Consider the following 22,739-nt stretch of genomic DNA (forward strand, 5'->3'; position numbering starts at 1 on the left):
AAAATGAATCAACATACAACATATATTTTGCATTTTGATAGCAATCAGTCACCAGGGAAAAAAACAGAATAACAAAATTCAAGAGGAAGAGAACCCAATTTTTTCACAGTCACCTTCACACAACTAGTTTATGCACATGAAAACATCACAACCACACAGACTTATGATTATCCAAGAGAGCTCATATTTAGAAGGAAGAAGAAGAAATTTAATATGTGTAATATTCTTACCTGAAAGACATTCTTTCTGCTTGATTTTTCCTTGGCCCATTCAATATGTGCTCCACACAAATCCACACTTTCTGGTTTGTTCCCAGTTTTCTGAAAACAACAATGAAAAACAACAAAAATCATATAACATTGATGATTCATTTCAGAAAAAAAAAAGTCTATTGGGCTAGCAGCTTTATATATATATGGTATAAAGCCTTCCTTTTTTGGCTCAAAGAGACATCTGCACCCTTATGTTCATGTTAATTTTGCAGTATTATTTACAATAGCTAAGACATGGAAACAACCTAAGGGTCCATCAATAGACAAATAGATAAAAACATGTTCTATGTATATAAATGTTATACATATAAACACACACACACACACACACACAGGAAAATTATTCAGGCATGAAAAGGAAGGAAATCTTGCCATATACAACAATAACATGTATGAACCTTAAGGGTGTTTTGCGAAGTGAAACAAATCAGACAGGGGAAGACAAATCCTGCACAATATCACTTACATGTGGACTAGAAAAGTCAAACTCCTCGGAACAGAGAATGGTTACCAAGTCCTGGGAAATGGGAAGATGTTGGTCAAAGGGTACAGACTTTCACTGGTAAGACCAATAAGTTTGGGGATCAAATGAACAGCATGGTGACTATAGTTAACATTGTATTGTATGCTGGAAAGTTGCTCAGAAAGCAGATTTTAAATGTTCACACACACACACACATGTACACACACAGGTAACCATGTGTGGTGATGGATGTGTTAACTAACCTTAATGTAATCATTTCACAACATACACATATATTAAATCATCACATTATATACCTTAAACTTACACTATGCTATGTGTCAGTGACATCTCAATAAAACTGAAAAAAAGGAAAATTCAATCTTTATTAAGTGCCTATTGTGTGCCTTTTAAAATTTCGTATTTCAGACTTTAAAGACTGTACACATAAGGATATGTCAATCAGTATGTAAAAAATTTAATTTAGACCAAACTTGTTACAGATTGTACTTCCTTTTACACAACACAATGTGCTGTTACTTAAAAGCTGTTTTTACTTCAGTAATTTAGAATTATCACTTCATTGGACTACCATCGATACTCCATATTTTCATTTGGTTCAAGTGAACCATACTTATATAACTTTAAATTTGCATAACTCCAAACAGCAAAGAAAACTTTACTTGTTGGGAAATTTCTTTACTACTTTTACAGTAATGCCACATTTCAAAGGCCCCCCAAACTCTTTTCATATGTTCTAAACTACCCTAGTTTTCTCTACAAATTGAGTACTTTCCTCACACCATTTTCCATAAATTCTAAAATTTTAGCACAATAAATAAGGTTTATAATATTTTTAGACAATGATTTTAACAGTATGAATTTTAGGTTAAAACATGAAATTATGGAATAATGGCAAAAATTTTAAAAGAAATCTGTCCATAGTTGATGCCCCACCACCACCTTGTCCAAATCAGTTTAAAAGAAACAGACTATTTTTCAGAAGCCAGAAATCTAGGCAGGTGGGGGTATTATAGCAAATTGTGAATTTTTTTAATTTGTAATAACTCAATAACATTTTTTTGTAAACATTGTACAAGCCAAGCATAACTTCGCTTCAGGATAAATTCAGCTAGCAGGACAGGAATTGATAGCATATTTTTCCTTGTTATTTGGTGGTAATCTCCTGAGAAACTCATCGGGATGAGCATGTCTCTTACAGATGCTTCAGTCAGGGAACTATTTTTACTTTTTACTGATTCACCCATACTCTGCCACCCAGGTGATTAGTATTGTGGAAAATCTCAGAGCATGATAATGATGTTTATTGTTGAGTGATTTATGAGGTAGAAAAATGAAAAAAAAAAAAACCAACCTGCTTTTTCTATGGTTAATTACATTATGGGATACTCAGACCCAGGAAAAATAACCATTAAGAATATGTAACAAGAGATTCTCTTTCCCATATAATGAGCAGTCAGGGGGAAAAAGATGAAATTATTTGATATGAGAAACACTTTTTACAAGCCAAATACCTCTCTGTGTGTTTTTACAACTTGCACCTCATTTAATTCTTTCAAGAACTGTATGAAGTAAGCACTGTGATTATCACTGTGTTGCAGGTTAAGAAAATATGCCAGAATAGTTAGGTAAACTTTCCCACCCAAAGGAACATAGGTAGGAAGGGAGGAGCCAGGATTGAATGTGAGTAGTGTCACTCTAGCGTCTTTCCTAACTGTTACATAGTTCTTAATAACTGAATAGACTCTATGATCAGAGTAATGTTAAAACATGCAACATTTTGGGAAAAGATATGCCTTTTTTACTAGACTCTAGTATAGCCATTGCATATTGTTTCTGTCCTTCTCTGTTGAACTTGATCTTCCCACTGGGCCTCTCCACCACCTGTTTACCTGGAACACCTCCCAGTCTTCACATGGCTGATGTCTATCCATAAGGTCTCAGCTGAATGTCACCTTGACAGAGGTCTTCTCTGATTGTCTTAGACAAAATATCTGCCTCCCAGTGCTCCTGATTACTCTCCATCTCACTGGCTTGTTTTAGTTTCATCCTAGCCCTTCTCCTAAGTGAAATTAACATATATATTTTATATGCTGACCATCTATTTTTCTTCCCCTAGTATGAAGTTTCCTGAACTGGAGCCTTGTTTTCATTCACTGTTTTCCCCAATGTGTGGAACAGTGCCTCACCCATAGCTTTGGTTCAGTGAATATTTGCTTCAACTCACGAAGGAAAAATACCAAAATGCAACAAGCTTTTGTGCTTTGGAAGGAAGGCTTGGGCATCTTAAAATCCCCAATTTTATAAGTGCTAATATTTGTATTTGGTTTAATGGTTTGTGATTTGGAGAAGTGATAAACAGTAACAGACCCATATGTGGACTGAACCCAAGATTCCACAGGTCCTTCAATAAACATTTATCCCATACCTGTCCTTGTCAACATGTTAGCCACTGTGCTGGGCCCTGGGATCCCAAAGAGAGAGAAGACACTGGTACTTCCTTAAAGAATCTCATACTAGCCTCAGACTATGATTTTCTAGAGACTCTTTCTCTCTATATATATATGGAGCTAGAGGGGACCTGCAGGTAAGAAGCAACCTAAGCTTTCCCAGTGTGCTCACCACTAGCTCTGCCACCCCCTAACTGTCCTCATCAGCATCGCCTGGCTCAGGTTTCTCTCCATCTGAACTCTGCCCAGCACCCTTGGGCACCCCGTGCCTTACCATGTGACCCTGCCCTTGCCCCATCTTTTGTGTTCTTCATGAGCTCACTTCCTCACCTGCCTTCCACGTCAGCAATCTTCATTCTGCTTCTCAGCTGGCAAATCTCACTGAGTTTCTATCCTCACACTATATGACATTGGTTTTTGACATCTCTCCCCCCACCTTTTTCTCTTCTCCCCCTTTTTCTTCCCCCCCTCCACTCAGTGATCCACTTCACTTTTTGTCCATTTTTTCTTCTTCTAAAATGTTCCTCAAATTCTCTAATTTCAGAGACATAACTCTGGGCTATGCAGTTATATGCAACATTACATATAATGGGCTCTTCTACAGATGGGCTTTTGACTCTACTTGGCAAAACTTTTTTTTTAAATTGTTGTGATAAGAACACTTAAATAACCTGTGAAATCCCAGCTGAGATCCATGCCGTGAGTACGGGGCAAACTCTCTCTGTGCTCCTGGTCACACTGTTCTTCCTCACAAGCCCTCTCTCCCAAGCTTTGCTCCTTTCAAGTTAGCCATCAAATGCCTTCCTCTTAATCACAGAGCACATCAAGCCCCAGATCATCAAGTGCTAGAACATTCACAGTTCTTCCCACTTCCACAGTTAGTCCGTATAACCAAAATGAACAAAAAGTAATACTCTTTAATACATTCCTTCATGTCTTGCCCTCGGAAAGCTTGTCACCAATTCTCATGTGTTCGTTACAGAAATATTGTGATGTTTTCACCATCGCCTTCAACTTGCATGTGAAGGAACTCAGGCAGGGGCTGGTTAAGTGCCTTACATCAGCTCACACTTAGTAAATGACTGAGCTGAGTTATGAACTTACTTTTATGGGATTCAAAGTCCCAAGTTCTTGTTCACAACACAGTAACATAACTATGCTTTTCTCCCACTAAGTCACACAGCACCCCTTTTAGGTCCAAAATAAGAATTACTATTTTTTGTCTCTTCCCTGTAACTGTTATTATTTCTCCTTTTCTCTTCTGGCTCCCAGAATTCTGGACCTGGGCCTGGGACCCTGGCCACATGTCTAATGAACTCCCATGCCTATGCATGATAGCAGCATTTATGGGCGTCAGAATTACCTGGCCTGTCAGTGCCAGACTCACAAGGCATGTCCTCCTAGGCCCAGGGCTTTTCCTCTCTAGCTCCTAATTCCATCACCTTGTTCCCATTTTCTGAGTTGTCCCTTTTCTACTGCATACTCAGTCTCCCACTTTCCAACTGATTATATTCTTTACTTAACCCATGCTCAAGTCACTCCTTCAAAAAAAATAAAGAAAGAAGGCCTCATCTCACTTTTTCTCAGTCTAACCTATTTCCTTTCTGTTATTACCAGGATCCTTCAGTTTCCACAGTTCCATGCTCATCTCATGTTCCATTCCCTTCTCAGCCCACCACTATCTTTTATGCCCTTAACTAATCTAAAATGCCTTAGCCATTAAGGTCAACAAAAACATGCTGATGCCTTCCTTCCCTCAACACACTATTTGAACCCTGTGCTAGTGCAATCTGCTCGTCCTTCTCCTTAAAACATTACACCCCTAAGCTAGGGAGTTATTCTTCTCTCCAAATTCTTCTTTCACTTTTCTACTCTTCCATCTCTATTTATTTCTTTTTATTTTATTTTATTTGTTTTTGTATCATTAATGTACAATTACATGAGCAACATTATGGTTACTAGACTCCCCCTATTATCAAGTCCCCACCACATACCCCATTACAGTCACTGTCCATCAGTGTGGTAAGATGCTATAGAGTCACTATTTATCTTCTCTGTGTTACACTGCCTTCCCCGTGCACCCCCTCCATTATGTGTGCTAATTGTAATGCCCCTTTTTCTCCCTTATCCTTCCCTTCCTACCTATCCTCCCCAATCCCTTTCCCTTTGGTAACTGTTAGTCTATTCTTGGGTTCTGTGAGTCTGCAGCTGATTTGTTCCTTCAGTTTTTTCTTCTTATACTCCACAGATTTGATACTTGTCTTTCTCAGCCTGGCTTATTTCACTGAGCAAAATACGCTCTAGCTCCATCCATGTTGTTGCAAATGATAGGATTTGTTTTCTTCTTATGGCTGAATAATATTCCATTGTATATATGTACCACATATTCTTTATCCATTCATCAAATAATAGACACTTAGGTTGCTTCCATTTTTGGCTATTGTAAATAGTGCTGCAATAAACACAAGGGTGCATGTGTCTTTTTCAAACTGAGCTCCTGGATTCTTAGGGTAAATTCCTATGAGTGGAATTCCTGGGTCAAATGGTATTTCTATTTTTAGTTTTTGAGGAACCTCCATATTGCTTTCCACAATGGTTGAACTAATTTACATTCCCACCAGCAGTGTAGAAGGGTTCCCCTTTCTCCACATCCTTGCCAACATTTGTTGTTGTTTGTCTTTTGGATGTTGGCCATCCTAACTGGTGTGAGGTGATATCTCATTGTGGTTTTAATTTGCATTTCTCTGATGATAAGCAATGTGGAGCATCTTTTCATGTGTCTGTTGGCCATCTGAATTTCTTCTTTGGAGAAGTGTCTGTTCAGATCCCATGCCTACTTTTTAATTGGATTATTTGCTTTTTGTTTGTTAAGGTGACTGAGCTTTTTATATAATTTGGATGCCAACCCCTTATCGGATCTGTCATTTATGGATATATTCTCCCATACTGTAGGATGTCTTTTTGTTCTACTGATGGTGTCCTTTGCTGTACAGAAGCTTTTCAGCTTGATATAGTCCCACTTGTTCATTTTTGCTTTTGTTTCCCTTGCCCAGGGAGATATGTTCATGAAGAAGTTGCTTATGTTTATATCCTAGAGATTTTTGCCTATGTCTTTTTCTGAGTTTTATTATTTCATGACTTACATTCAGGTCTTTGATCCATTTTGAGTTTGCTTTTGTGGATGGGGTTAGACAATAATCCATTTTCACTCTATTACATTGAGCTGTCCAGTTTTGCCAATGCCAGCTGTTGAAGAGGCTGTCATGTCCCCATTGTATGTCCATGGCTCCTTTATCATATATTAGTTGACCATATATGTTTGGGTTTATATCTGGGCTCTCTAATCTGTTCCAATGGTCTATGGGTATGTTCTTGTGCCAGTACAAATTGTCTTGATTACTGTGGCTTTTCAGTAGAGCTTGAAGTCAGGGAGCGTAATTCCCCTCACTTTATTCTTCCTTCTCAGGATTGCTTTGGCTATTCAGGGTCTTTTGTGGTTCCATATGAATTTTAGAACTATTTGCTCTAATTCATTGAAGAATGCTGCTGGTATTTTGATAGGGATTGCATTGAATCTGTAGATTGCTTTAGACAGGATGGCCATTTTGACAATATTAATTCTTCCTATCCATTAGCATGGGATGTATTTCCATTTATTGGTATCTTCTTTAATTTCTCTCATGAATGTCTTGTAGTTTTCAGAGTATAGGTCTTTCACTTCCTTGGTTAGGTTGTTTATTCCTAGGAATTTTATTCTTTGTGATGCAACTGTGAATGGAATTATTTTCCTGATTTCTCTTTCTGCTAGTTCATTGTTAGTGTATAGCAATGCAACAGATTTATTTGTATTAATTTTGTATCCTGCAACTTTGCTGAATTCAAATATTAGATTTAGTAGTTTTGGAGTGGATTCTTTAGGGTTTTTTTATGTACAATATCATGTCATCTGCAAAGAGGGACATATTGACTTCTTCCTTGCCAATCGGGATGCCTTTTATTTCTTTGTGTTGTCTGATTACCATGGCTAGGACCTCCAGAACTATGTTGAATAAAAGTGGGGAGAGTGGGCACCCTGTCTTGTTTCCCATCTTTAAGGAAAAGCTTTCAGCTTCTCAGTGTTAAGTATAATGATGGCTGTGGGTCTGTCATATATGGCCTTTATTATGTTGAGGTACTTGCCCTCTATATCCATTTTGTTGAGAGTTTTTATCATGAATGGATGTTGAATTTTCTCGCACGCTTTTTCAGCATCTATGGAGATGATCATGTGTTTTTTTGTCCTTTTTGTTGATGTAGTGGATGATGTTGATGGATTTTCAAATGTTATACCATTCTTGCATTCCTGGAATAAATCCCACTTGATCATGATGGATGAACTTCTTGATATATTTTTGAATTTGGCTTGCTAATATTTTGTTGAGTATTTTTGCATCTAGTTCATCAGGGATATTGGTCTGTAATTTTCTTTTTTTGTGGTGCTTTTGCCTGATTTTGGTATTAGAGTGATGGTGGACTCATAAAATGAGTTTTGGAGTATTCCCTCCTTTTCTACTCTTTGAAAAACTTTAAGGAGGATGGGTATTAGGTTTTTCACTAAATGTTTGATAAAATTCAGCAGTGAAACCATCTGGTCCAGGAGTATTGTGCTTAGGTAGTTTTTTGATTACCAATTCAATTTCTTTGCTGGTAATTGGTCTGTTCAGATTTTCTGTTTCTTCCTGGATTGGCCTTGGAAGGTTGTATTTTTCCAGAAAGTTGTCCATTTCTTCTAGGTTATCCAGTTTGTTACCACATAATTTTTCATAGTATTCTCTAATAATTCTTTATATTTCTGTGGAGTCCATCGTGATTTTTCCTTTCTCATTTCTGATTCTGTTTATGTGTATAGACTCTTTTTTTCTTGATAAGTCTGGCTGGGGGTTTATCTATTTTATTTATTTTCTCAAAGAACCAGCTCCTGCTTTCATTGATTCTTTCTATTGTTTTATTCTTCTCTGTTTTATTTATTTCTGCTCTATTCTGTATTATGTCCCACCTTCTACTGACTTTGGGCCTCATTTGTTCTTCCTTTTCTAGTTTTCTTAATTGTGAGTTTAAACTATTCATTTGTTATTGTTCTTCTTTCCTGAGGTAGGCTGTATTGCAATATACTTCCCTCTTAGCACAGCCTTCGCTGTGTCCCACAGATTTTGCATTGTTGAATTATTCTTGTTATTTGTCTCCATATATTGCTTGATCTCTGTTTTTATTTGGTCATTGATCCATTGATTATTTAGGAGCATGTTATTAAGCCTCCATGTATTTGTGGGCTTTTTGTTTTCTTTGTGTAATTTATTTATAGCTTCATACCTTTGTAATCTGAGAAGCTTGTTGGCACAATTTCAATCTTTTTGGATACACTGAGGCTCTTTTTGTGGCCTAGTATATGATCTGTTCTTGAAAATGTTCCATATGCTCTTGAGAAGAATGTGTATCCTGTTGCTTTTGGATGGAGTGTTCTGTCCTTCTCTGTTTCTTCAGCTGAGTTTTCTTCTTCATCCCTCTTTTAATGTTACTAATCCCTGGTTTACTGTTTAAGTCTTCATTATTTTTCATAGTCTACACACTTCCTATGAGTTCTGGTGTTGCCTCTGGTCTTTGCCATTGCTTACAATATGGTGACACCTCAATAGTCCTCTGACTCCCAGCCTCCTCTTATGAGCCAGGACTGTATTTTCTAACTAACTACCATTAGGATGTAGCACCGACACCTTGGCGGTATCAGGACCTTCTTCTCAGACTTTGCTCCCTTGTCTCAATCGCTTGTCTTGGTTAATCAGCCCTTTATTCTCTTTACCTGCTTCATTATGTTACTTCCTCCCTTTCCTTCATCACAGACAACCAAAGGGTACAAAGCCCAAATTCTAGAATTAGCTCCACCTTCTTCACTCTGTGGTCACAACCTTATCTGAGCCCCTATTTTCTCTCATCTGAATTCTTCTCCTCATGTTTCCTCTGAGACCAGTCAAAATGATATCAATTCATTCTCCACATTTGACTTTTTTTTTTTCCTAAAACAAATTTCACCATATTTCTTCTGGAAAACTTACTAACTCCAGAATAATGTACAAATCCCTTAGTATGGTAAATAGGCCCCTTTTCATCATCCCTCAGTCACCCTTCCCAGTTCCACTCATTCCCTACCATTCTTCCACACTCCAGCCAGGGCAGTTTGCAAAATGCAACATGCCTTCACAACTCTACACACTGTGGATATGAGTATGCATGCACCCCTTTAATCTGGAACACATTTATCTCTCTCTTCAATCCACTCTCCTTGCCTGCCATTTGACCCATCCTGCCCTTTTTATGACAGGACCCCAAAACAATCTCCGTGAGGCTCTCCTTTACACATGCAGGTTCAGTCACTTGCTCCTTCTTACTCCTTCCCCTACTCTGAACACACTTGTTACAATTCTTTTTGTTATCCACAGGTTGCAACTACATTTTTTTGTGCCCTCTCCAGCTATACAATCAGAGAATGAGCTGTGTTTGTCTTCTACTTCATTTCCCCAAATCTAGCAAGGTGGCCCAAAATAAGCAATCAATTTTACCCAAATCTAGCAAAGTGGCTCAAATTAAGCACTCAACAGATAATGTACTAACTGCTGAAAAACTAGTGATTGAATAAGATCAAGCAAATAAATATAATTGCTTTGAGAAAACTAAGTAGATAGAGGACTATAGAAAAATGACCCTAATTAGTAGTTGGTTTTAATGAATCTAAAGCAGAAATACCTAGGCTTGAAGAACTACTTTAGGGATTAGGGAAGATTTTTTATAATTAAGCTTTATTATACATTGGAATAGGTTGTTATGAAAAGTTGTAGAAGTTAAGTTATTTGGAAGACAATCAATATTTTATTCAAGAAGCCTGAAATTAAAGAATCCTTTAATAGATAACATATTTCTGATTCCGTAGCTATAAAACACAGGAAAAAGTCTGCTAACGAACTACATGATGCCAATGGATCATACTGTACATCATTATAAAAATATACTTTTTAAAAATTGACTAAATATGGATTTAAATCTAAGAGTGTACATGTCATATCTCTTATAGGGTAAACTTAAATGACTGATTCAAAAATATTTAAATAGAATTATTTAAAAGTTACTGCTTATGGACAATAAAACATAAAAGCCTCTTTGTTGGAGCAATGTGAAGCAAAGTTATTAAAAATTGATCCTAGTTCTTGTCCACTTCTGATTTTTATTATTCTCTTAGTCCATCTTTACTATTTCCCAATAATAGCTGACAGGGTATTCTCTCTATATTTTGCTCTGACTTAGATTGAACCTTTGGGATTAAGTTTCCCATTTTTCTTTATGGGATATTTGGGGCCTTTTAATGTGTATTAAGAAAATATCAAAGGGCAGATGCTCTTTTGCCTGATGATATTTTTCATGATGAAGATTGGCCATGTGTATATGCAGCAAATCATGGGTCCTCATTCTCATACCCTTATTACTGGTGGCTAAAAAAAAGGCAAAGCTCAGATTTTATGAAACAATTTATTAGCTACCATTTTTTATTTTGGATTAATTGCTATTCCAGAATATAGACTCAGATGGTCATTATCAGTTTGAAACATGAAACACAAAATCTGTTTAGAGGAATTAAGTTTTATCACATAACTGGTTTTGATTCTAGAAAATCATTCATTGAGGAGGATAAAACTCACTTATAAATTCTCATTTGGGCAAAATGATTTAGGAAAGAGTGCTGAATGGATACCTGATCTTATTAATGTCTAAAGTATGGCCGCTGTCAACATAGAAGGGGATACTTTGATTGTAAGATGTGGGTTTTATGTATATGAATATAAATGATGTTAATAATAACTGAAATTGTTTCTACAGTGAAATTCCTCAGTACATTACAAGACCAAATCAAACCAGATTTTCAGAAAAGCAAACCTTTAGTGATTTTGGGCACTTGAATGTTAAGTGTTTGCTTTTTTGTTGGTTGACTTTTTTTTTGAGGACAAAGGACTCTTTTTTCTGAAGAAATGAATTCCTATTGCATTTATTCCTGAATCAAAGTCTTGCTAGAATAAATATAATAACTTCTATTTAGTCTACCTTTGTTATATGTTGATAGTCTTACATTTACATCACATAAAGCTCTAATACTGCTGGGTGAGTGGCTTGGGTACATTTTTGATGCCTCAGGTGCCCACCACCCCCCTTTCCACACCTCTTTAGACCCTCCTTCACTCAGCCCACCTCAGCTGCGCAGCATGTGACCAGCCCCTGCTTGGGCCCATGTGGTCCCACTCCCTAAGGATAACCAGCCACCTTCTTGGAAAGCGAGGCCCTCCCTTCTGGTTGCCAGAGCGCAGGCAGGCTTTTTGTCCCCTATCACTTCCAGCTTGGGTGGAATGCTGCTTTACTGGGTGTAGGAAAAGGCTTTCTGAGTAGCCATCTAAGGGTGTGCCCAGGGTCCATGCAGTAGGCAATGAAGACTCTGGGTGATGAACTTTACTCAAAGGAAACAGGAAGTGGGAAGAAACATGGCAGATACATTTCTTCTCCTTCCTCCATTTCTCCCTTCCACAGACCTGCTTCATGTTTCCTCTAGACAGTCTATTTGAATATCTTTCCGTCAAGAGGTATATCTGCTCCATGGTTCTCTGTGTCTCTTTGAGGTTCACTGTGGAATAGCAGCATCCTCTCTACCATTTCCCTGCATTCCCTGTCTCATTGCCTCCTTACTTCACTCATGTGTTCTGATAAGTGCATCCCAAATAAAGCATGGATGCTTAATTCAGGCTTTGTATTCTAGAAAATGAGAGTGGAAACAATTGATGTTATTGTCCTTAGGACAGAGTTGGGTGGCTCTCCACCAGACGATATGCTGAGCTCCCCCTTCAGGAGCTCAGAGATGTCACTGGGGAGCAGTCATCAGCCAAACTTCATTTTTTTCAAACCACCTTTGCATTACCCTCTGGCTGCATTACTCATTCTCATCGCTGGAATGTGAGCAAGAGGTGGTGAGACACTCCTAGGCTTATACCTTTTAAAGAGCATGGAGACCTTTCCAAGTGCTACTTGGCTTTTTCTTATTTGCCACCAAGGGATGGCAGAACCAAAAGATGGGAGAGGCACTGTGAGCAGAAAGCTGACCGGGCATATCTATTTTTAGACCATTGTGTGAGTAAGAAACGAGTTTCCTCAGAAAGTTTGGATGCTCTTTGGACAGCAGATAGTGTTCCCCTCCCTGACAAATCTTTATATATTATTGTGAAGGAAACTAAGACAGGGATTTTAAGTATCCTTCCATCAAATGGCAATTTGGGCATTTGAATCCAAATCTATCTGGTGCCAAAGCCTGTTCTCTTAACCACTCTATTGCTTTGGGTAGTAATTATAACAAATATAACTAAGATTTATTATCTTTGCTATGTGCCGGGCATACCAGGTTTCTCACACAATGTCACAACAGTTGCATGAGGTAGATACTCTTATTAATCCCAGACTGCAGTCAAGATATGCAAGGATTATAGCAATAAATACTGTGTGAAGCTGGGATTCCTAACCCAGGTGGTCTGACTTAGCCCCTATTTCTACCTAATGTGCTATACTGCTTCCCAGAGCATTTTAATTTAGTAGTGAGCTTCTAAGAATGGCTACATACATATATTCATATAAATTTAAAAATGCTCTGTGGAGTCAAAGCCCATTTTATCTTAGAGAAAGGCAAGCTCTAAATCAGATGCATTACATTGACCAAAATGATAAACCACAGAGAGTCAGGCTTCATAATTAAAATAGTTTTCTGAGAGAGCCTAAGGTGAGGTTTATTGGACAGTAAGCTATTAGCCATTTATAAAGCATCCTATCAATTTCATAGATTTTTGTGGTTATTAAAAATTATGTAAGATACAGAATTTATTGTGGTTAATGGCTAAATCTTGAGAAAATTATAACCAGAGAACACGGCTTCATCTATAGTAATATTGATCACTTGATTTCATTTTTTTCTTACAAAGTTTATGTTAAAATACTCTAATTCAATTTTCTCTTCTTTCTTTCTTTCCATATCCACCCATTACCCTCCAGATTTTAGACTGTTTTTTTCCCCCTAGTTTTTAAATGTGTGATGTGGCCTTATGATAAGGCAACCTATAGCTACACTAATAAACTGTCCAAATGACAACCAAGCTGACTTTGCCAGAGCACTATCATTGTGAGATTTAAAATGCATTCATTGGGCTAAGGTGGTAGATCTGTTGTTTGCCCTTCCATTTTTTATGACCTTTTTGAGCAGAGATCTGAATAAGGGCTGAATATTCACTTTACAAAGATAAAATCATTCCATATTCATTTTGCACAGAATATTCAATAATTCATGAATAGCTTTCTGATTAAAACTATTTTCATTTTTTTTCTAAATCACATCATTTTACTCCCATAAATAAGTCCATTTTGTTATTAAAATCATGCTACATTGAATGAACATTAGATGTACTGCATTATTTAATTAATGCTTGTGTTCATTACTTGCATTGGAAGTAAACAATATTAAAAAAAGGTAAACAAGCTATTTTAACGAGGCCTTTTATATTACTCTTTTTTTGCTTTCAAGGTTATGGCTGAATAAGTGGTTTGAAAAAGTTGACAGTTTATTAAATGCCTTGGAAAAGTTCTCTGTCATTAGAAATAAAATATGCCAGTGTTTGCCTCTGACAAGTATTAGTAAAATGTAAAGGGAAAAACATAAAAGTGGCAAAAAAAAGTTACTCACACAATCAGTATATAAGCTCCATATTAAACATATTGGTTTCAGAACCATACATTTTATGGAAAAATATTCCCTAAAATGTTTATAATGTTTCTGAATTTATGTCAAAAGTGACAGTAACTTTTCTGAGCACTATGTGACAAATATAACAGAAAAAGCTGATTGATGAGATTATGGTTTTAATTGGTCTGACTTTCGGTGGATGTGGAGACAAGAGAAATTGCTTAACTCAGAAACAGTGTTTGCACAGCGCATTTATTTTGGTAGGGGTGCAACACTGAACATATATCCTAGAGTCACACAAAAAACAATTCCCAGTTTACTACTGGTGCTCGCTGATTTGCTGATACATCCATTTTCTGGGTTGGCATATTTTTAGTTCTCCGTTACTGAATTGCTGTGCTTGCTTTCTATGCACTAGGACTTCTTTAGTGATGACCATAGGGTTAAAAAGTCAAAGACATATGAAAATATTAAAGTATTTTCTGAGTGAGATGGCCTGTGATTTACTTTTATCCTATCTTCCAACCAAACTAAAAAAAAAAATCATTTCTCTTTTTAGTGCATAGAGTTTGCCCATTCTGTTTCATGCCATTGTTAATATTTTTTACTCCACTGGAATTCCCTGCCCATAAATCTCCACATATTGAAATTATAGCCATTGTTCAAGTCCCAATTCAAATCTTTCACAGATGTAAGCTCTCCCTTCTTTAAATCTCAGAAAAAAAAAAACACAAAAAACTATTTTATTTTTCTTATTTCATCTCACCCTATTTTTTGGCAAAGATGCTATAAAGCAAGACTATATCTTGATTATATTGCTATGCCTTATATGTAGCCCTAATGAGCAAGCTGTTCATTGTAGGAATTCAATACATATTCTTATGAAGTCTTTTCCCACCAAGGCTTATATAAATAGCACAAACTTGATTAACCAAATGCATATTTAAATTAGTGTGAGGTAGATTGTAATGAGAAACTATGCTATTTGGATCAACTCTCCCACTGAAAACAATGAAAAGTGTTGGATAAAATATTTCTTTTAAAAATGACTTTAAAGAATCATAAGGCTGAAAGGATAATGGGAACTGCCAGGGTAAATATTTGTGGAGGTGGGAATATGAACCCAGGAAAGCTAAATATTAGATTAATGTAACTGTACTTTGCCCGAGGGCATTTGTACTACACATTTGAACTTTGGTCAATCAGCTTTACAGAATAATGGAAAAGGTGCTGTCTGAGGTCTTATGAAAGGAGAAAGGAGAGAAATACTAAACATGCTCCCTTTCTCCAGTCCCAAAGGAATATAACAAAGATTACTTCTGCAGATGAGCCATGTATGAGAAGGAAAAAAAGGATCAGTGAAGAAAAATTCTGTCTCTGAGAAGTTGTGCCACAGGTACAGCCCTCCCATAATGTACACATAACTTAAAGATCTTATACTGTTAACATAGGTTAAGCTCATCAGTCTCTAGGAGTGTCCCAGATACTTTGAGAAAAACGCAAAATACTCTGGAGTAGGACACATTTATCCCAGGCCTCAGAGAACCTTCTTACAATAATTCAATGACAATAATTGGCACACAAAGATAACTGGACACACAAGGAAAGAAAGTAACATGAGTGAGAACTAGCAGAAACAGACAACACAGACTTTAGATGTCAGAATCACAAGGCACAGAATATTAAACATCTATGCTTTTTAATTTTAACAAAATAAAAGTATTGAAAATATCTGCAGAAAACAACTATAAACTATAACAAATGACATAGTAAATTTTAAAAAAGAAACAGGCTTCTAGAAAGAAAAAGTATAATAATTGTAATAAAAACAATGTTTATCAGAAAGGGAGTTTGAACTAAAGAATTAGAAGATAAATGGAGAGAAACTGTTTGGAATGCAATTTGGAAGACAAAAAAATAGAAAAAAGAAAAATGTAAAACACAGAGGATAGAATTTGAAAACAATATACTTTAATTAGAGGCTTGAGAAGAAAGTAAGAGAGAGAATATAAAAGAAGTTACATTGAAAAGGTAATAGCTGAGTATTTTCTAAAACATATTGATGACAGTTATAAACTATTTCATAAGGCCCAGTAATCCAGGCAGGAAAAATAACAAAAAAAATTGACATTTGGATGCTTCATGATGAAACTGTAGAAAAATAAAGTCAATGAGAATATTATGAGCAGCCAGAGAACACCAATTAGACTAACAGGTAACTTCTTCATCATAATAATGGATGGAGGAAAACAGTGGAATGTAATCTTTGATATGCTGAAAGAAAATAACTGCCAACTCAGAATTCTATATCCAGAGAAAATAAATATTTACAGATGAGGGAGAAATAGAGACATTTTGAAACAAGTAGACACTGACATGCATTGTCACCACCAGACCCTTGCTATAGGAATTTCTCAGAATATGCTTCAAATGAAAGGAAAAGTGATCCTAGAAGGAAGGTCTAAGATGCGGAAATAAATAAATAGCAAAGAAAGTATCAAATATTGAATTAATATAAATCAACATTGACTCTATTAAGGAGAATAAATAATGTCTACTAGTATTTCAAAAAATGGAGAAAAAAAGAACCAATAAAGCAGACGGCAAGAAGATCTACATTGGGAAGGGCATAGATAGATTAAACATATTCTAAGTTAATATTTTGAAAGACGGTTAAAATATTTTATTAGCTTTAGTGTTTGATAAGTATCAATGTTGTAATCCTAGGCAAGCCCCTAATAGTACAAAAACAAAGCAAATCACTCCCAAAACAGATAGAGAATAATAAGGAATGATCAAAAATAATAACGAAAGGAAAGAAAAAGGTATACATATTTAGAGAAAAAAATGAGAAACAAAGGAAACATACATTGTGATTCCATTTGTATAGTTCAAAATGAGATAGACTATATTTTTTAAGGCCTATAGATATAGGCGGAGAAATAATGAAATGTGATAAAATAATGACCAATATAGAATTTAACCCTGTGGCAAGAGAAGAAAAAGAAGCTATTATGCATAGGGACAAACAGCAGGGTTGGGTTTGTGGGGGCTGGCAGGGTCTATGTCTTGACTGGCTGGTGGTTTTGTAGGAGTTTGATTAATAACTGTTAAAATAATCATATATGTTTTACACATTTTACTAAAAAAACCCATTTCTGCATTATTTTCCAGTGACAATATTTAAAAATCTTAAAATGAGTTACAAATTAGAATATATATATATATTAAAAAACTATGAGAATATTGACACAGTCCTTCCCTTCATAATTCAGAAAATGCAGGTTTAGGGACACCAGTCATTTCCAAATGCTCCTCCTCATAGGAGGGCCAGCCAGTCTGGACCGATCTTTCTCTGATCTGAGGTGAAGTTCACAAACAGACAGAATGTATGGAGACATACAAGGAGGACAGTTTCCTATCTTGGTAAAGACTACTTTTCATTCTGAGGTTTTATCTTCCCTAGATTTAGGATTGGGGTATTTTATAATGTCCCTTGCATAGATGATAGTGGAAGTAGGTGGTAGATTGCTTTTTAATGTTCTTGTTAAAAGAAATAACAGACAAGTCAATCCTCCTTTTCCTTGACTAGATTGCTGAGGACCTAGAGGCCATGAATCTCTAATTCATACACACCAGTGAAATGATTTGGTGTTTATTTTCAGGGGAAGGTTGCTTCTGATAAAAATGTGACCTGGTTATGAACTGAAAACTCCAGTGAGAAAGGAAGATAGCTGAGCATGGGACCTGGGATCAGGCACATCATTTGTGGCATGCTGTAGTAATGTGAAAGCCACAGGGGAAGGGCCAGTGGGGGGCCGATGAGGGCCCCAGGACAATACATACAGTCGTGCAGGAGGTTGCATGTAGGGCCCCAAATGGAGAATGGCTTTATTTTCAGAATTATTCAGTGTTCACACACCACATTTTATGCTGCCTATGGGAACATATTTCTCTTTTGGGAGCTGTACATGCTGAATTAATATATTTTCTCTCCTATAATTGTCTTCTATATATAACCAGCTCAAGTGCAAAGCTAATATAGTATAATAATATGTTATAATTATATTATGCTCTATATTAAGAAGTATAGAATAGACATATATTTTAATAAAGTACAATAGAATATAATAATAATTTTATGGCTACTCTGTTTTTTTTGTTTCATTCACTAATTTCATTCCTTACTAATTCTGTTGAAGGATATCACTATGTCCATTTTACAGATGAGGATTCTGAAGCTCCAAGAGCCTGAGTAACTTTGTCAGCTCCTAGGCAGTAAATCTAGAATGAAGTTCCCTGTGGCTGACCTTCAAAGCCCTATTCCTAGCTACTTCGCTGCCTTGTCTCACTACTGCATTAACATTCAAAGATCATTCCTATAAAGACTAAAATGCCATTTACTCTTTTAAACCACATTCTACACTTACTCAGGCAGTTCCTACTGACCTCTTGGAGAAAAGGACTTTTTCCCAGAAGCACAATGAACAACACCAGGGCATGAGCAAGGGGGTGCAATGGCCATTCAGAAACTGGAGCATAAATCCTTGCAAAATAAAACCACAGCATCTACAATCAAGGCTTAGCAATCGTCATACCGTTCCTCTGAAACTGGAATTGGTAAATGTGGGCTAGCCCATTAGGCCTCTAATACTTGGTTAGAAATGTATCCAAGAAGTTGACTAGCAAGACAATTCATGCAGTACAAACAGGGGTCTGTAATTCTTTTCCTCATTACCACCAAACACAGTTAGTTCCTGCCCTGAATTCACTTTGAAGACAATGAGTGCTGGGGAGAAATCGTAAGAGCATTGAAAACGGGGCCAGAAGTAATAAATAAGGATTGCCAAAAAATGTGAATGAATTTCTTTTAAAAGGAAAATCTATTGTCACTTTACTGCAATTCTGAAGGTTGGAGGCAAGCAATTAGTGAGCTGACTTGCAAGGTTAGCCTACAGTCTACAAGGGAGTTCTCTTTCACCTGTATTAAGTGGCTAATAATTATGTCTCCTGGTATGAGGATTAAAATAATAAAATAAAAATGCACCAAACGCTTTCATTTGGGATCTAATCTCTCCCATTATCCCATCAAATTCACATGAACTCTGCTCCAGTGGAATTCTTCTCACCCAGCAGAACAGAGATCATCGGAGATCATCATCTCAGCAGCCAGACACAGCAAGGCAAGTGACTTTCCCCTCTCCCTGACTCCTCCTTCCAACTCATTCAAAGGGAACACAAAGGGTCAGTGAGTGGATGGGAAATGTTTTGTGCCTGGCCCTTGGGGGTAGTTTATTTTTCTTAAAAAGATAATCTCAACCTACAGTAGCCCCCAAATAAAAACAAAACAAAACCTTAAACAAATTTCTGAGGCAGTTTAAATTAAAAATACAAAGCGCTGAGATATATTTTTAATTTATTCATAATTAGCTTACAGATCGGACTGTACCAAGACTCCGAATCAGCAAGCCACTGGGGAATAAAGGCTATTGCAATTATCCAGAGCAAGACAAGTACTACGTTTTGTTCTTACTAAAATCTTTGTTAAAAAAAAACATCTTACAAATGATTTTCTGCTTCCTATTTAAAGAGGATTACATAGCAAACGCGACTAGTGGCTGGAAAGCAAAGAACTTTCTGTCATTTTATTACCTGCCAAATACAAATTAGTTCATTTCCTGGTTGCCCATCAGGCAGATAGGTAGCACAGGATGGTTTCTGCCCAGAGTCCTTTCTAATCAGGAGGCTGTCAGCTATGCAGCCTGCCCACTGTCTCCTAGATCATGTGGCAGCTCTGGTGCTGAGCAGAGAGCCTTTGAGCTTGAATTGCCCCAGTAGCTAGCATGGAATTGCTCCTACTTACTATCACTGTCAAGTCTCTGTGGGGATCTATGAGGCCTTCCTCCAGGTACAGTAAAGAAACCCTATAAATTTCACTTTGTAATAACTATAGGATACAGAAATTGCATTAGGTCCATTAGAGGGAGTCATAGAAATATTCAGAAAGGTTAGCTGGATATAGTGAATAACACAGTTAGACTAAGATAAAACAATCACTTTGTTAACATAGAGTGTTTCCTCATTGGTAAAACCCTATATTAAGGTGCCATCTATAAACAGTTTATTATTATTTATTAATGTGTGAAGCACTTTATAGCATGCTAGATAACAACTTAAATTCATGTATTAAAGATGCACATACATGGTTTAATACGATTTATGTCTTATAATATTCCTTAAAACAGCTTCCCATAGTCTCATCTGTTAAGCATTTATAACTAATGCATTTTATAACATACTTTATAATACATTATTTGAGCAAGTAGCTGCATTTAGTGATCATTTCATAAATAAGAATAAAGCATTTATAAATAAAGCACCTTAATTTAAAGTGTTACCTTCACATTACTAGATAGCTGCTCACCATTCATCTCATTTTCTGATTATTCTCCAAATGCACCACTTAATAAAACAGACACTAAGTTCTATTTTCCCTTCATCTGATTAAAAAGTTTATTGAGGCATTTCCACCATCTGCTTTCAGATGTTGGTTTAGAGGCTTCAGTGTGATTTCTAATGAAACCAAACTTTTAATTCAGTAGTATTTCTGTGAAGATGATAATAGTAGAAACGGAGAACTACCTACCACATTAGACAGAGCCTGTTGCTTGGATTCTTTGTAAAATTCAATTTTTCGACTAGAAAGGACAATCCAGGAAGTAGACCAGTTTTTCCTTAGGGAAAAAAAAAGAGAAGCATTACCACTTGAATAAATCACTCATGGATATAGTATGAGCAGCATTTGGAATGAGTAGAGACTATAATTTTAACTACTCTTCCTAAATATCTTTTCTTTATCAAAATCTATAAGTGGTATGGAATTTGGGTTATAATAAAGGTAATCTATAATTTTTAAAGACCATCATGGCATTTACTGGAAATGTTCCTTAGTTCATAGATCCTCCTAAAGTCTTTTTAACCACTGAAAAATCCAGTTTTTGTGAGTCCACATCCCTCATTCCACCAAAAGTCTGTTTCTACAGCAAGTCCAAAACAGCAAAGTAAGAACAGGAATCAACCCTTCCTTCATTGTTACCTTGCTTCATTGCCTTAGCAGATTTTGGAGTCTGAAAAATCAGCTAATGTGTCATTGCCTCATTAAAAATATTGTTTTAATGTTGAATCTCATTAAAAATCAAATACAAATAAAAAGAGCACACCTTTTCCCTCTTTGTCAATCAAATTGGCAGGAAATAGACAGAATAATGCCAAGGGCCACTGAGGCTGTGGAGCAATGGCTTCTCCCATAACTCTGGTGGAAGTGCAAACCAGCACCTCTCTTCTGGAGTGAATTTGGCAACATATTATTTAAGAGTCATTAAAAATGTGTACATCTTTTGACTAAACGAATCCAGTCCTATGAGCTTAAATTTATCCTGAAGAAAGCATCTCACAAGTTGTAAAGGCTGTGTACACAAGAATGACTTACACCATTATTTCTTAACTCTGCACTTAAAATATAAAACAATGAGAGCTTGGGTACATAAATTACATATAATACATCCATATAATGCAATAATGAGCCCTATGCTGTAGAAGAAAAATGATATGAGAAGATTTTAATGCAGACCATAATAAAATACGTAGTTCAAAACACCAAGCTGTGCTATTTACCTAAGATTGCCTTCACCCATCCCAGCACCTTCTAATCATTAATTCCTACTCCTCAGAAGTCCAGAGATTATGTCCTCAAATGTACCTTTAATAACTTCCTCATATAGTGCTTACGATAAATTCAAAAAACATATTTTTTGTAAATTTCACCTCTACCTCCCCATTTTTAAAAAAGGCTAAAAAATGATAGAAAGTATTTCATCTTTACCCAAATGCCTGACACAGTGCTTTGAACAGAGGAGGCACTAAATACATATTTATTGAGTCAATGGTTGAAATTTGGCATGGAGAAAATAAATGGATATAAAAATAATTAAATTAAATAACATTTGATTTTCCTTTCGTACTTTTTGGTAGTTATCAAATTTCCTGCATTGAACATGTATTATATTATGAAAAGTACTCTTTTTTAGATGGTAAACCATTAAGGAGATTAATACATATAAATTTCTGTCTATTATACTATATTGCTGCAGTTTAGCACTCATTTCAAAATACCTGAGTTCATTTTACAAAAGTGGTAGAAATAAAAGTGTATCGAAAGAATTTAAAGACTTTATTCAGGTCAATAGAAAACTACAAAAATATGTTTCAGATAACCATTCAAGATCTTTGTGTAATTTATTTCCACTTGCCTCTTAAAATCTAGGGGCTTGATTGAAAGAGCAGCTTTGATTCAGTAAAGTTAATATTTATGACAAGATTCAGCTGTTCTCACATGCCTAAAGCTTTCTTAGGGATGCACTACTGTGTTAAAAAGATCAACATGATAAACAGAAATCAACAGCTCAATGTGTATTTGCCAACATTAACATAAGAACACTATGTTCTTGGACCCTAGTGTCTTCGAATGAAGAGTCACTTTTTCAGTCAAAAGATGGAAAAAAAGAAAAAGAAAACCACATGGACTTTTCTCTTTCTTTGACCTGGGCCCATTTCTCCTTTTAGGTACCAGGAGCAGCAACATGAACTGGAGCAGCCATAGCCTTCTCTTTATGCAGGTAAAAATGGCCACTGTCCCAGAACAAGCAAAGACAAGTGTTGGGAGGACTGTTGTTCTAGACTAGGCA

At 36.2% G+C, this 22,739-nt stretch overlaps 1 protein-coding gene across 4 annotated transcripts in view; it reads right to left on the reverse strand.

The window, feature by feature from the left end:
- Positions 1 to 22,739, reverse strand: part of ARHGAP15 (Rho GTPase activating protein 15) — a 602,975-nt gene that overhangs the window by 482,880 nt on the left and 97,356 nt on the right. For all 4 annotated transcript variants that reach the window (XM_036912736.2, XM_036912735.2, XM_057505630.1 and 1 more), the window contains 2 exons: positions 20,642 to 20,729; positions 231 to 320 (listed from right to left, as the gene is read on the reverse strand). In XM_036912736.2, coding sequence (XP_036768631.2) covers positions 231 to 320; positions 20,642 to 20,729 — 178 coding nt within the window. The remainder of the gene's footprint in view (positions 1 to 230; positions 321 to 20,641; positions 20,730 to 22,739) is intronic.

The sequence above is a fragment of the Manis pentadactyla genome, chromosome 8 (genome assembly GCF_030020395.1).
Source record: "Manis pentadactyla isolate mManPen7 chromosome 8, mManPen7.hap1, whole genome shotgun sequence".
In the NCBI taxonomy this organism is placed as follows: Eukaryota; Metazoa; Chordata; class Mammalia; order Pholidota; family Manidae; genus Manis; species Manis pentadactyla.